Source organism: Talpa occidentalis, unplaced genomic scaffold (assembly GCF_014898055.3).
Source record: "Talpa occidentalis isolate TD23 unplaced genomic scaffold, MPIMG_talOcc4v2.1 talOcc4.7, whole genome shotgun sequence".
In the NCBI taxonomy this organism is placed as follows: domain Eukaryota; kingdom Metazoa; phylum Chordata; class Mammalia; order Eulipotyphla; family Talpidae; genus Talpa; species Talpa occidentalis.
In genome coordinates, this window is record NW_023605083.1 from 131,989,302 (window position 1) to 132,003,880 (window position 14,579).

Sequence of the window (14,579 nt, forward strand, 5' to 3'; positions counted from 1 at the left end):
TTAATGAGTGTTATTTCTTCTTGAAGTATTGTCCCCTTGATCATAATGCAGTGATCATTGGGGTCTTTTTTTATTTTTTTGAGTTTGAAGTCTGTTTTATCTGATATAAGTACAGCTGTTCCTGCTTTCTTTTTTGGTCCATTTGCTTGTGGATTGTTTTCCATCCTTTAACTTTGAGCCTATTTTTATCTTTTGTAACTAAATGTGTTTCCTGGAGACAGCAAAAGGTTGGGTTTTGTTTCTTAATACAGGCTGCAACTCTGTGTCTTTTTATTGAAGAGTTTAGTCCATTTACATTTAGAGTTAATATTGATGTTAGCATCTGTATTTGCCATTGTGTTTGTCTTTCCTTTGATTTTATTTATTTATTCTTTTAATAACATTTTTTTTTTGGCCTTCTTTCGTTGTTATTCATCCCTCTGAGGTTCTGGCTTTAGGATTCCTTGTAGTATTTTTTGGAGTGGGGGTTTAGCCATTATGAAATTCCAGAGTTTCTGTTTGTCTGGGAAGGTCCTTATTCTTTCTTCATAGAGGAAGGAGAGCTTTGCGGGATAGAGTATTCTTGGTTGGCATCTGTTTTCTTGGAGTCTGTTGACTATGTCCCTCCACTCTCTCCTTGCCCGTAGTGTTTCTTCAGAGAAGTCCGATGTCAGCCTGATTGGTTTTCCTTTGAATGTTATCTGTTTCTTCCCTCTTGTCAGCTTCATTATTTTTTCCTTGTCCTGGATTCTTGGGAGCTTTACTATTATGTGTCTTGCTGTATTTTTCCTTTCGTCGTAGAAGTTTGGTGTTCTTCTTGCTTCTTGTATATCAATTTTCAGCTCCTTCTTCACATTTGGGAAGTTCTCTTCAATTATCTCCTGTAATATTTTCTCTGTTCCTACATCTCTCTCCTCTCCTTCTGGAATTCCTATCACTCTTATATTTCCTTTCCTCATGGAGTCAGATAGTTCCCGAATTCTTTCTTCATTCTTTTTCCTTCGTACTTCTCTTTCCTTTTCTGTTTTGGTTCTTTTTATTTCTGTGTCTTCCAGAGTACTTATTCATTCTTCCATTTCATCTATTCTGCTTTCATTGCTTTTCCCAGAGTTCTTTAGTGCCTCCATTAATTCTTTGATCTCCTGCATTTCTTTTGCTTCCGTCTTTAGGGATTCAATTTCATTCTTCTGATTGTTGATTATTTTTCTCATATCATTGTTTTCCTTTATGACTTCTGTCACTTTTTTAATCATGGCAATTTTAAATTCTCTTTCTGGAAGGCTCAGAAGTTCTTACAAGTTACTGTCGTTGTAATCTGGGGGGTGGTTTTCTTTTTGTGGTGTGCTTTTTTCCTGAGGAGTTGTTAGATTGCATGTGGTTCTTCTCCTCCCTACTGTCTGCTTTCTAATTTGCCATATGCGTTGGGACACTGTGTTGCTGGGACAGGCCAGCATCTTGGGTGAACTTCTCCGCTCCCGTCTGGCTCCTCCAGGAACCATCTCTGGCTTCTGAAGGAGCTTTATGCTGGTTTCAGGCAGTCTTTACTGAAGAAATGCCCCTGTTCTAAAACGGCGGTGCAGGATGCAGTGCCTGTACATCTGGTCTCAGGCACACTCTTCTGCGCACCTGGTCTGCCCCGGTGTGGGTGCCTGCTCCCCCTGTGGGTTCAGACTGCTGGTTGGAAGGGTCCAGGCATGGGCTAACTTCCCAGCTTGCCACTGGCTTCTCCGGGAACCTTCTGCCCTTTTCAAGCAGTCTTTTCTTAAGAAATTTCCCGGTTCTATGGAATGTTAGTGACTTTTTTTCTGGTCGCTAGGTGGCGCCAGAGATCTCTCCTATTGTCTTGGGGGGTTGTTTTTCGCCCCCCCCCGTGGGACAGGGAACAGAGCAGGAATGGTAGGGTCCCCAACACCCGCCTTGAAACCCCCAGGTCAGTGACCATGAGGCTGTTATTGACGAGAGGGACACAAGGAAGGACAGAGTGGGAGCCCACTCAGGATTGAGGAAAAATTTAAAGCGTTTCAGTGAAGGACTACAAAAAAAAAAGGCGCTCACCAGGGCCTGTGTCGATCCCCACAGGTTATGTGAACCCCAAAAAGCTGACTGTCACCAGCACCAAGGGCTGCTCAAGAGGCCTGAGCCCCTCTGGGGATTTCTCATCAGAGCCGGCAGGGCTGAGAGGATGAGGCAGGTGTGGGGTTCAGGGCATGGATCCAGGCCTGCTTGGGGCTTCCCTGAGGGGCTGGGCCTGTCCTGTGGGTGCGTCTCTCTGACGGTCAGTCCTGGCAGGTGGTCAGGGAGGGCTGGGAGCACTGATGGCAGCTGTGAGATGCTCGTGGCCACCCGCCCTCGTCCACCCCAGGCCACGGCGCGTCGCAGCTGTACTCACGCCCGTGAGAGCGGGTCAGAGGCTGCATCCTGGGCAGGGCTCCCTGGGGCTCTGTAACTGTGGAGATTTTTGAGCAGGTCCCATTTAGTTGTGTCCGTTACTCTGAGTCCTTCAAGCAAAAGCCTGGACCGAACCACCAAACACGCTGGTGTTTACACCTGACCCTGCTCCTCTCACAAGCCCGCCTGGCTAGGTGTCACCCTGGCAGCTGCCACGGTCCCCCCACAACTGCTGCATGTAAACCGGCTGTCAGGGGCACATCCGGGTCACAGCTCAGGGACCTGCCTGACACCACACCTGGAGAGGCCGCTCTGCCCCTCGGTTCTGTGTGTTCCTGCTCCTCCCTATCTGCTCCTCGTGGTGCCCGTGACCTTACTCACCCCTAGATCTCTACTACCCTGGGACCCCGCCCCCACAGTGTCTGGGCAACCTCCATGGCCACCCTCGCTTCTCCCTCAGCCAGGGAGGCTGCTCTCAGCTCCTGGGTATTTGGGGACATCCGAGAGCATCTGACACAGGGCGCAAGAGACAGGGTGAGATAGGACATGTCCTGGGGAACTGAGGAGAGGCCGTGGGGGCCCCACATGGACATTTCTCCGCCTAGTCCGAGACACCTGTGTCCTCTCAAGCAGTGGGAGCCACCAGTGGACATGGGTCCCGTCATACCTGGGGCAGTGGCATGAACTTGCTGAAGGAAGCTGACCTGTTTCACAGCTCCAAGGCTTAGAAGTCTGCCAGCTCCGTGCAGGCTCATTCTCTGTTACACCTGGAACCTGGAAGGATCACCGTGATGATGGACAAATATAGAGCAGGACCCACAAGGACAGAGTCATGGAGATGAAGAGCAGGATTCAAGGGAGGGGAGATCAAAAATTCGGCATTTGAGAACAACCATGGAGAATTTCACATAAAAATTAATTTCAACTGGGCCTCCCTGGCGGCACAAGCGGTTGAGCACAGCGCTATGAAGCTGTCCGCAGCCTCTGCAGTGCCGGTTTTGATCCCCGGCTGCGGAGCAACCCACATGGCGCAGCAGACCTCTCCTGTCTCCCTGCTGCTCCCCTCAGCAGTGTATTTCAGTCAGTCTGCCTGTTCTGCTCCCCACTCTGTCTCTGGTGAATCCTCTCACCATCCTGCACCTCTGGCCTGTCCCCCATTTCTTGTATAAATGAATAAATTTTTTAAAAAATTTAATTTCTACACCAAACATTTCATCCAAGGGTTAGATGGCCACGTACAAATAGAAGACAAATGAAAAATCTCCAAAAATTACAATGAAAATTAATAGTGATAAAAAATGATAAAGAAGAGATACAAAAAATCAAATCCAATGTAGGGGAGAAGGACCAGGGCACGGAAAAAGAGGGGCACCCCTGAGGGAATGGGACAGCAGCAGGAAAGTCACTAGAGGCCGTCAGAAAAGCCAGTTTCTTGCATCAGGGAAATAGGCAAAGAGGAAGAAGAACCTTCCAGAATAAAAGGCAGAGGGTAAAAGCCACCCCTCATTTCCAATAATCTCCTCGTGGTGGCCTCTGCTCAGAGTTCGTAGGGGTCTGGGATGAAGGGGCGGCTTGTCAGGCTCAGCAGGGACAAGACCCAAAGCAGGAAGGGGGTGTCCTGCTCTCGGGGAGGGCTGTGAAGGAGGTTGAGGATGGGGTCGTCCTCCTGGAAGGTGGGGAGGCCAGAGTGCTGCTTTTTCCCCAAGGCAAGTCCATCGAGTCTCTAGATCACCAGACTCCCCACCCAACTCTATTGTCTCCTTCTGACAGAGACCCCTGAACTCCTGCTGGCAACCGCCCCCCGCCCCAGCTCTGCTCTTCTTCTGTGCATCTGCACAAAGGTCTTGTCTCACACAGCCCGAAGTTCAGTGCCCCAAACACCCCCTCTTCTCCTCATATGTGAGGAGGAGAAGCAGGTGCAGGTATAACAGGAAGGGATGAGAGAGAAACTCAGAGGAATTCTCCCAGGTCCGGACTCAGAAGCAGGTTCAGGGGTCACTTCTGTCCTGGCCTCCAGCGCCAGAAAGGAGCGGTGCTCGTCGTCAGGAGCAGCCGCGGACAGCCAGACAGCCGGGAGGGCCTCAGCTGTTACCCGAGACTCGGCGTCTGAGCGAATGTGCGGCAGGGGTGGCTGGGGAGAGCCATGGAGAGCAGCGCTGCCTCTCCCTCTCCCGGCCAAGCTTTATTAAAGATATGAGCAAAGGAACAAAACATAGCACGCCACTGTGTGTTGCTGATCCAGAGGAACAGGTTCCTGCTGAAAACAAGCTCCTGTAGCCAGTAGGGCGCGTGCACACAGCCAGCGTGTCCTCAGAGGACAGGAGTGAGGCCTGGGAGAAGTTCTGTTCGCAGAACCTCAAAGGTCTTGGAAGTCCGTGTGCAGAGTGGGCAGGTGCTCTCGGAGAACTCAGCTCCCTCTGGGGCGGCAGACGCCCGGCAAGGAGGCCGGAGACAGGAATTAGGAGCCCGATGAACAAGCCAGAGCGGGGCTTCTGTCCTCCTGGAGCCCGGGGGGTGACAGTGGACCCCCAGCCTGGACGAGCTCTCAGTCCCCTCCCCTGGGATGGTCGGAGGCTGACTGCGGGGCCATGACTGACTGACTATTGGTCGCTGGTGACTGGTCCCTCCCCCCACCCAGAAGTCAGGGGCCAAACTGGAAGGTCAGCCTGACTCTTGGTTGGTTTCCCTGACGCAGCAACACCCTTAGGTGCTCCCCAAGAGACCCTCATGGACGTACAGAGACGTCTTAGCTGTCAATGAGGTGAGTGTCCGGATCCCGAGGGCAGCTGCAGGATGGGGCCTGAGACCACACACAGACGCCCATTCTAATCGCACCAGCCTAATGCCGACATGATAGGGTTGGCATCTTCCTAAAGAAGCCCCCTCACCCCTCCTGCCATGTGAGGTATGGCAGGTAGGCAGCACCTATGCCGCATAGGGGTGAGCAGACCATGCCCTGTGCACCCTGATCCTGGACTGGCGCCCCGGATCTGCGACGGCAGCGTCTGTGTGTCATGAGCCCCAGTCTCTGTCCTTGTGACAGCAGAGTGGATGTGAGCGTGAAGTTGCAGCTCCTCTGGTCGCAGCGGCTCCGGTGCCCCGAGTCTGCTCTGTCAGAGGCTCAGCTGTCCGGGAACCTCACACTGGACACCAGCCCTGGGCGTGGGCGAGGAGGATGAATCGAGAACACAGGACTGCAGCGGAAGCCCGAGGTCCTGGTGACACCGCCACGGCATCAGGAACCCCAAATTCAGGGGTATCAGAGCTAGAGGGCGTGCGTCGATGGCGGCCCGAGGCCCAACACACACAAAAGCCGGGAGACGTTCAGGAGACGCCAACAGATGCGCAGACAGTGTCGGGGGATTTATTGGCCAGAGGTCGTGTCCACCCGCCAGCGGGGACTGTCCCGGGGGGTGCGGAGGCATCAGTGTCCCTGGTTCTCGTAGTCAGGCTGACTCTGTCTCCTCCCAGGGCGCCTCTGAGGCCGGTGCGCTCAGAGGACGGCACTGAGCATGCTCAGGAGCAGGGGCACCTTCAGGAAGACCAGGAGCAGGAAGTAGACGCTGCCCAGCAGGGAGCTGTGGGGGGACAGGACACAGGAGATGAGCAGCCTTCAGGGCCCCAACCCCAGCCCTCCCTGGGCCCATCGGGGGCTCCATTGGCTCTGAGCCCCCCAGAACTCAGCCAGGACAGCTCCCCCAGGCCACGGTCATGGTGCTCCAGGGTGAGCCTCCAGCTCCTCCTGCCCCAAACTTGGCCCCATCCCCTTCCTGCTGCCCCCAGCCCCCTTCCCTTCTGCCTGGTTCTCATGCAGCCTGGACACAGGCCGGGCTTTCTGGTCAGTGTCGCCCTGGCTGCTCCTGCGGTCCCCCCGCCGCTGCTGCATGTAAAGTGTCTGTCAGGGGCACATCTGGTCACAGCTCAGAGGACCTGCCCGAAGCCACACCTGGAGAGGCTGCTCTGATGTGGCCTTGGACGTGGGGGCGCTGCCCCTCGGTTCTGTGTGTTCCTGCTCCTCCCTGGCTGTTCCTGTGGTTCCTGTGACCTTACTCACCCCTGGATCCCTACTACTCTGGGAGCCACATCCCCACAGTGTCTGGACCCCCTCCTGGGCCACCCTTACTTCTCCCTCAGCCAAGGAGGCCACATTCAGCTCCCGGGTGTTTGAGGATGCCCGAGAGCATCTGACCCGAGTGCATGTGAGGCAGGATGACACAGGACGTGTCCCGGGAACTGAGGAGAGGCCGTGGGGGCCCCACATGCACATGTCCCCACCAGGCCTGAGACACCTGTGTCCTCTCCAAGCACCACACCCTTGGGCTTCACGACACGCCCTCCCCAGAGTCCTGCCCTATGCCCCCGCTGCACCCCCATGATTTATAGAAGAGCTTCGCGGGCCCTGAGGAGGAGAACTGTGAAGGGGAGGGGTTCAGAGCAGGCCCCCGCTGGGCTCTGCAGACATGTTTGCAAACCTGAAGGTTGAGTGAGTAAGGCCCAGAGTTGTGTGGGAACAGGCGTGGAGAAGCCTCCCTGGCCCCCTGACCAGCGCTGGCAGAATAGTGTCCCCCCAGTCCAGGCCACTCAGACCCGGGGTGACCTCCTGGACAGGAGACCCTTGCAAGTGCCATCAAGGTGAGGAGGTTGCTCTGGGCGGGAGCCCTGTCCAGTGACTGGTTCCTTGTAAGAGGGAAAGAGGCCAAGAGACCCGCAGGGAGAGGCCCCGGGAGCAGGATGGAGGGGCCACATGCCAGGGGACACTAGAGTTGCCCCAATTCCAGAAGCAGGAGAGGGGCCAGGACGCACCTGCCTCTGACCCCCAAGAGGAGCCACCCCGTCCTCACCTGGTTCAAGTCTGGCCTCCTGAGCTGGGAGAGAAGGGGAGCCCCTCAGCCTCCCCCTCAAAGGACCCAGAAAGTCGGGAGTCAAGTGCTGACCGGGACATGGCCCTACAAAGGACTCCCAAGGGAGCTTCAGCCCACCAGGCACAGGACTCAGCAGCAACAGAGCTTTCTTACCTGCTATTGGTTACAGTTGGGGGGTCTTTGTCCTCTTCTGGGGAGACCGGTGCTTTGTGGTGTGTCATGGTGGTGGTGGTCATGGTGGTGTTGGTGGGCACTGCAGCGGCTGCTTGGACACAAATCAGATACACACACTCTGCCTGACCACCTGATCCCAGTCCTGTGATTCCTCTGAACCTTGGGGTCCCAACAATGCCCTGGTTGAGGAGCCTGGACCAGAGATGAGGGGAGGGGTCTGGATGTGTCTCCAGGCTTCAAGCCGACTCAGGAGCCTGGGGCAGGTGGGCTATGGAGCAGGAGGGCGTCCGGCAGGCCCCGGGAGCAGAGGGGCACTCAGGAACAGGTAGCTGAAGTCCCTGAACCATAAACAGCCCTGCTGCTCCTGAGTCCCCCTCAGACCCCCTGTTCCTCCTCCAGCGAGGACAGAGCAAAGCAGGGCTGCCCAGTGCCTGACAGATCAGCATGTGACTCAGGTCAGGACCAGCCCGAACCCAAGAGTCCCAAGGAGACCTGCACTTTGGGCAAGTGTTGACCTTCTCTGACAGGCGGCCCTTCCCAGGATGAGCTCAGGATTCCATAGGACGTGAACGGCTGCGCCTGCAGCGTGACCTGCCTCCAGGTCCCCGGGTGGTGGGGTGGTAGAGGCTCTGCTGACCCTTGTGCTCACCCCATTTCCACCAGTGCCTGGGGGCGGTCAGCAGGAAGGGAGGCCCAAATTCACTGCTTGAAGCTCAGGAGATGGGGCCTTGAAGCAGCCCCTCCCTCAGGGTCTGAATTCTAGAAAGACTCTGAAAGGACACCCTATAGCAGGGGCATTAATGGCTCGTGGTGGGATTCCAGGCCCCAGAGGTACAGCCCATCAGTTATGAAGACTTTTAAAGGCTCAGGAATGAGCCATGGTCTGTGCCAGGCTGTCCCCTGCCTGGACATGGAGCTTGGGAGGGAACAGTCACGATGAGGTCTCAGCCCCAAACTCCAGAAGGAACAGAGAGGTCCCCAGAATCACTGGCAGGAGTTGGGGTCTCTATCCCCATGGAAGGGGGTCCCTTTACCCATGTGCTGACCAGGGTATCACCTGACTTCTGTGACCATGGACAGAGGGGCTGAGCTGGGGAGAGGGGGACAGTGAGCCACAAGGATCCTCCTGTCCAGGAGGTGCCTGGAGCCTTGAGCATCCAGGAGAAGCCCCCCTCCCAGCACCCCCGGGTGAGGCTCCCCCCTCTGGGACCTGAGGGACCAGGACAGAGCAGGTACCGCAGAGACACAGCCACACGCACAGGCGCTCACCTGGGTCAACGGTCACTTTAACTTGGGCCCCAAGGTCAGGATGTGCTTCTATATCAACCCCACACCAGTAAGTGTCCGCATCGCCCAGCGTGAGCGCCTCCATGGTCACGGTGAATGTGCGGTATCTCTGATTGTCCCTGATGGACACGCGGTCCTTCTTCACCTCCTGCTCCGAGCCGGTGGTTCTAACAAGGGTGTTGCAGCTCATCCAGTCAGCCCCTCGACACCACCACTTCCTGTGGGTCTTGTAGTCTGGGCCATAGTCACACCGCACGGTCAGCGAGCCCCGCTCCCAGCCCTTCACTGCGCCTGGACCCGTGACGGCAGAGGAGCCTGGAAAACACACGTCCATGCCCCTGTGACCCCACCTGCACACAGGCCCAGCCTCCTGCCCTGCACCTACCCCCTCAGCCCAAGGGCGGGGAGGGGGATACAGCCATGGAGGGAATGACCCCCAGGAGTCCTTCTACACTACACTGGGCAAAGCCCCTGGAACAGCACCTGAGACACAGCTCAGAGGGAGAGACACAGAGATGCTGGCCCTGAGCAGTAACAGCCCCCAGATTCACACACACACCCATCGTCAATGAATCTCTGTCCCCAGCAAGGCCCCTTGCTGGGGGGCCTTGGTTATTCTGCCTGATGGGGATCAAATCCCAGAGGACCCGCCTCTCCAAAAGAGGCCTGTGCCCACCCCGCACCGGTACCCGGGAGGTGCAGCTGAGGCTCCCGCACCCCTGGAGTAGGGTTTGCCCCCATGACTCTGAGCTCCTAGGGGTTCCCTCGGAATCCACTGCGGGGACAGCTGTGGCGCTGACCGGGCACTGCTGCCCAGTGGCCACACGTGCTGTGGGTCCATGTCACACGGGGGCCACGTCCCCCACTGAAAGTTGCCAATTCCCATCGCAAGTTCCTAGCCAGGCGGGCTTGTGAGAGGAGCAGGGTCAGATGTGACACAGCTGCCCCTTCGTGCCTCCCCGTGTTGGCAGATGTTGTTAACCCCGGGGGGGAATGACTCAAGCAGGAGCTGAGAGACCCTGACGTGCCTCCTTGTGCTCTCCCGACCCGGCAGATCGAGGACCCCAGGTGCTTGGCGGTTCAGTCCAGGCTTTTGCTTGAAGGACTCAGAGTAACAGACACAACTAAACGGGACCTGCTCAAAAACCTCCACAGTTACGGAGCCCCAGGGAGCCCTGCCCAGGGGTGCAGCCTCTGACCCGCGCTCACGGGCGTGAGTACAGCTGCGACGCGCCGTGGCCTGGGGTGGACGAGGGCGGGTGGCCACGAGCATCTCATAGCTGCCGTCAGTGCTCCCAGCCCTCCCTGACTCGTTGGTCTCATAGCTTGGCTATACCGACACCGCACTGTCAGTGAGCCCCGCCAGGGGCTCTGATGGCCAGGACTGACTATCACAGAGACGCACCCACAGGACTGGCCCAGCTCCTCAGGGCAGCCTCAGAGCAAGCCTGGACCCGAACCTTCGAACCCTCGCAGACCGTCCTGCTTCTCAGTCCTGCCGGGTCTTCTGACAAATCCCCAGAGGTACTCAGGCCGCTTGAGCAGCCCTTGGTGCTGGTGACAGTCAGCTTTGTGGGGTCACATAGCCCCGTGAGGATGGACACAGGCTGTGGTGAGCGCCTTTTTTTTGTAGCCCTTCACTGAAACTCTTAAAATTTTTCCTCAACCCCTGAGTGGGCTCCCACTTTGTCCTTCCTTGTGACCCTCCTCGTCAATAACAGCCTCATGGTCACTGACCCGGGGGCTTCACGGCGGGTGTCGGGGACCAGGTGTCTCCTCTCCCAGGAGGGACCCCGGACAACAGGCTCCCCTGTCTGCTCCATGCCCAGCCCTCATCCAAGGGCACCGCGGCCAGCAGACTCATGTCAGGACCAGCTCTCGGGCCTCATCCAGGTCACCTCCTCATCTTCTCAGGGGAGCAGCGAGCGCCTCTGGCCCCATGGTCACCCTCCTGGCCCAGGCCACAGAGCAGGCCCCACGCCCTCAGGTTTTAAAGCCTTAGTGAAGACACAGAACTTCCTTTCCTGGAAGGTCAGGGATCACACACTTCACATGCCAGGTCATTGTGGAAACTGGTGCGTGCTCACTACATTGCTCATCATTCATGCACTTTTCTGCAGATGCATTATTTTCCACTATTAAAATAACTTGTTAGTATATAATAATTCCAAAGCCATGTTGTGGTGAGCAAGGACATATTACAGGTGTATTAAATACTGAGGAAAAGCCACAGCAGAAATAATTAAGATTTTTAACACACACAAAGACATTTCAGAGAGACAGAAAAGTTTAATAAAACAAAACATACATATGATCCTGAATTAAGATTATATTTATGTTAGGCCTCCCTGGTAGCCAAGGGGTTAAGTCTCAGTGCCATCACAGCCACTGCAGCACGAGTTTAATCCTCAGCCAGGGAGTGACCCACAGGGCCCAACAGACCTCTCCTGTCTCCCCACTGCTCCCCACAGCAGTGAATTTCAGTCTGTGTGCCTGTTCTGCTCCCCACTCTGTCTCTGATGAGTCCTCTCACCCCCTGTGTTCTGGTCTACACCTCAGTTCTTGTAAGCATAAATAAATAAAAAAATCTTTTTATAAAGACTATATTTAAAGATATTCAGATCCATAACTAAAGCCACACAGTTGTTGAATAATGCAGCCTCTTGAATAGTGCACACATGTAGCCCCTTTAGCTATGCTAACTTAAAAAGGGACATAATAAAGAGGCTTATCAGTGAATTTTTGACATACATTTCTGCTTTTCAGAGTCTTTTCTCCCACATAAGTGATGATCAAATCTGTGGATAATAAATAAATGACTGTTTTGTTCCCCATTGTCACCTCCTTCTAGAAGAGACTCTGCTGCCTGCCCCAGAATTGGGCTTACGGGTCCTCAGGGGGTCCAGGGAGGATGAGAAGTAGCTGAGGCTTGTGGCCATGGACCCACCCGCCTCCATCTGTCTGAGCATCCAGCAGCTCCCCCAGGGCCATGACACCGTCCAGAAATAGACACTTCTGATGTTTCACTCCACCAGTCACAACCCCTCCCTCCCGGCTCCCAAACCCTGACCCCATGATCCTGCCTTGCTGCCCTCACCCCATGGACCAGCTCTGGGCTTTGGTGCCTCCAGAGCAGAAACTCAGAAACTCACACGCCACATGTGCCCTGAGCCTCCCCAGAGCCCAGGCTGCCGCCCGCCCCTGCCAGTGCCCCCCTGGGCTCCAGCTCCTGGTGGCTGAGGTGTGGGAGCCCCTTCAGTCCTCAGAGCCTGGGCCTCCTTGACAGGCCTGCCCTGCGCTGAGACCTGCTCCTGAGGAGAGAGCAGGCCTGGGCCCTGGGGACTCCTGACCCTGGGCCCCCAGCCAGGAGCAGGCTCTGCCCTCAGGGAGCCTCTGCTGGCTAGTGCTCAGTCCCAGCACAGCAGGGCCTTGAGAGACACAGGGTCCTCCCCAGGGAGGGAGAGTCTGCAGGGAGGATGGCCCTGCCCTGTCCCCTGGCGCGTCCCCGCCCCACAGACCCTGTGTCCTTCCCCAGCCCCACAGCCTCCATCCCAGGCCAGCCCCCATCACCTGCCACGAAGAGGAACAGGGCCGGGAGCAGACACGCCAGCTGCTCTCCCATCCCTGCTGACAGGCGCCGTCCCTTCAAGCCCTTGAGGCCAGCACAGGAGGGACCCTGAGTCTGCTTCAGAGTCCAGGGACCTGGAGACTCTCCTTTCAGTTTCACCCTCATCACTGTCTCCACATCCGCAGTGACTTCCCTCTTGACATATTAGGGCAGAGGGAGGTTCTCTGGGGCACTGACCTCAGGGGTGAGCATCAAGACCTTCCTGAAGATGGGAAAGGAAAGGAGCCCAGAGGCAGCTTTGCCCAGGAGGGGGACAGGGTCTCTGCCAGGTGGGACCCCACAGCTGGGTGAGGGGCGTGGAGAGAGGGGAGCTGGGCAAAGGGAGACGGGAGACCCACTGGACCTCACCTTGGGGGGATGCACCTTTCAGGGCCCTCCCACTTCTTAGCAAGCCCATCCCAAACCTCCTTGAGGCTCCCCTGAGCAGGAGACCCCCTTCCTACCCGGGGCATGTCCCCCTGAGCCTGACCCACTGCCCCTCCCTCCCAGGGCGTGGAGTTTCTGAGCAGAGGCCACCGTGACAGTCATCAGGAAAGGAGAAGTGGCTTTTACACTCTGCCTGTCTGACTGGAAGCTTCCTCTTCCTCCTCTTTGCAGGTCTCCCCTTCCTCTGGGCTGCTGGTCATTGAATTTCAGGAGGCTGTTTGCTCTTGACCTGCGGGGACTTTCCCAACCTCCCCCGTGTTCCCTGCTGTGCCCCTCCCCACCATCCCATGGAATCCTGTCCTCGTCCTGGGAAGGGCTGAACATCACAGAAGGTCACCACTTGCCCACTGTGAACACCGTGGGCTTGGGCTGGTTGACCTGAGTCACTCACTGGTCTGTCAGCCGCTGGGCAGCCCTGCTCTGCTCTGCCCTACCTGGAGGGTGAGGTGGCTGGGGGTGGGGTGCGGGCAGGACTGGCAGGAGCAGCAGGGCTGTTTAAGGTTCAGGGACTCTAGCGGCCTGGCCCTGAGCACCTGCCCCTCTGCTCCCAGGGCCCGCAGGACGCCCTCCTGCTCCACAGCCCCACCTGCCCCCAGGTGAGTGAGTCTGCTTGAGGCCTAGAGACAAGAGAGATTCAACCCTAGTTCCTCCCCAAGGCCCTGGCCCAGGCTCCTCAGGGCAGCCCTGGGATACCCAGGCTCAGAGGAGCGTGCAGGCTGGGCCAGGCAGAGAGTGTGTGTATCTGATCTGTGAGCCAAGCAGCCACTACAGGGTCCACCACCACTGCCACCTCCACCCACTGCACAGCACCAGTCACCCCAGAAGAGGGCGAAGCCCCCCTGACTGTAACGGATAGCAGGTAAACCAGCTCAGATATCGTTGTATCCTATGCCCCCTTCTCCTGGGGCCCCTTGTAGCCCCACATCCCGGCCAGCACTTGTCTCTGGACCCTCTGAGAGGAGAGGCTGACAGGCTTCCCCTTCTCTCCCCACTCAGGGGCCAGAACCTGAGTCCAGGTGGGGCGGGGCAGCTCCCTTTGAAAGACCCCCTCCTGCTTCCAGTGTTGCTGGCACCCCCAGCTGAAGGGGCCGGAGGAGCTGGGGTCTCAGCCTGGAGCAGCATGACTGTGTCGGGGGCCTATCCTGGCTGAGGTCCGGGATTCACAGCCATGGAGCCCTGGGCCGGCCCAGGGAGGCCTGCGGGGAAGGGGCCCTGGAGGTTGCTCATTCCCTGTGTCCTGTCCCCCCACAGCTCCCTGCTCTGCAGCGTTCACTTCCTGCACCTCATCTTCCTGCAGGCGCCCCTGCTCCTGGGCATGCTCAGTGCCGTCCTCGGGGTGAGTCGGCCTCAGAGGGGCCATCGTGACACAGAGCCGGGGACCCACGTCCATCAACATCTGTTTCTAGAGAAAAACTCAAACAAAAGAGAAGAAACTTGTCAGGAAGTGGTGTGGTTGCAGTGGTTTCTGAGGCAGTGAGGTTCCCCCTTCCGGAACATTCTCGGAGACCTCAGACCCTACAGCTGTGATTACCAGACCTCAGGACCTTCCTCTGGTCGCCCTCACTCCCCATCTGCGTCCTACTTCCCGAGGGCTCTGGGGTGACAGAAAATGGCGGCAGGAACACTCGAGAACATGCCTCTCCCCTAAGCCCCGTCCCAGGACACACATGATCTCAGCTGGGAGCTGCCTGTGGGGTTAACAGACTTTCCTCTGGGTTCCATGGGGCTCGGGGCTCCGGCCAAAAATAGGTTTCAAGATTCTAGACGCTGTGACAACAGGGAAACAGGCCCGTTCTGGAAGCCCACCTGGGCGTCGCCCTGAGCCCATGGAGCAG

The 14,579-nt window shown here is 56.9% G+C and overlaps 1 protein-coding gene across 1 annotated transcript; it reads right to left on the reverse strand.

Moving 5' to 3' along the window:
• Positions 1-3,666: 3,666 nt before the first annotated feature.
• Positions 3,667-14,104, reverse strand: LOC119231634 (CMRF35-like molecule 5). The gene is made up of 5 exons (XM_037493329.2): positions 14,027-14,104; positions 12,261-12,453; positions 8,673-9,005; positions 7,383-7,491; positions 3,667-5,945 (listed from the first exon to the last, which is right to left on the reverse strand). The coding sequence occupies exons 1-5, from the start codon at positions 14,102-14,104 to the stop codon at positions 5,861-5,863; spliced, it is 798 nt and encodes a 265-aa protein (XP_037349226.1). The 3' UTR covers positions 3,667-5,860.
• Positions 14,105-14,579: the final 475 nt, after the last annotated feature.

Bases quoted from the DNA above. Each gene is read 5' to 3' on its own strand.
- LOC119231634 (XM_037493329.2), bottom strand. From the start codon at position 14,104: ATGGCCCCTCTGAGGCCGACTCACCCCGAGGACGGCACTGAGCATGCC. The intron at 9,006-12,260 runs GTGATGGGGGCT...TGTGTTTTCCAG, and splicing joins CCTGTTCCTCTTCGTGGCAG to GCTCCTCTGCCGTCACGGGT. The intron at 5,946-7,382 runs GTAAGAAAGCTC...GTCCCCCCACAG, and splicing joins CCAACTGTAACCAATAGCAG to CTCCCTGCTGGGCAGCGTCT.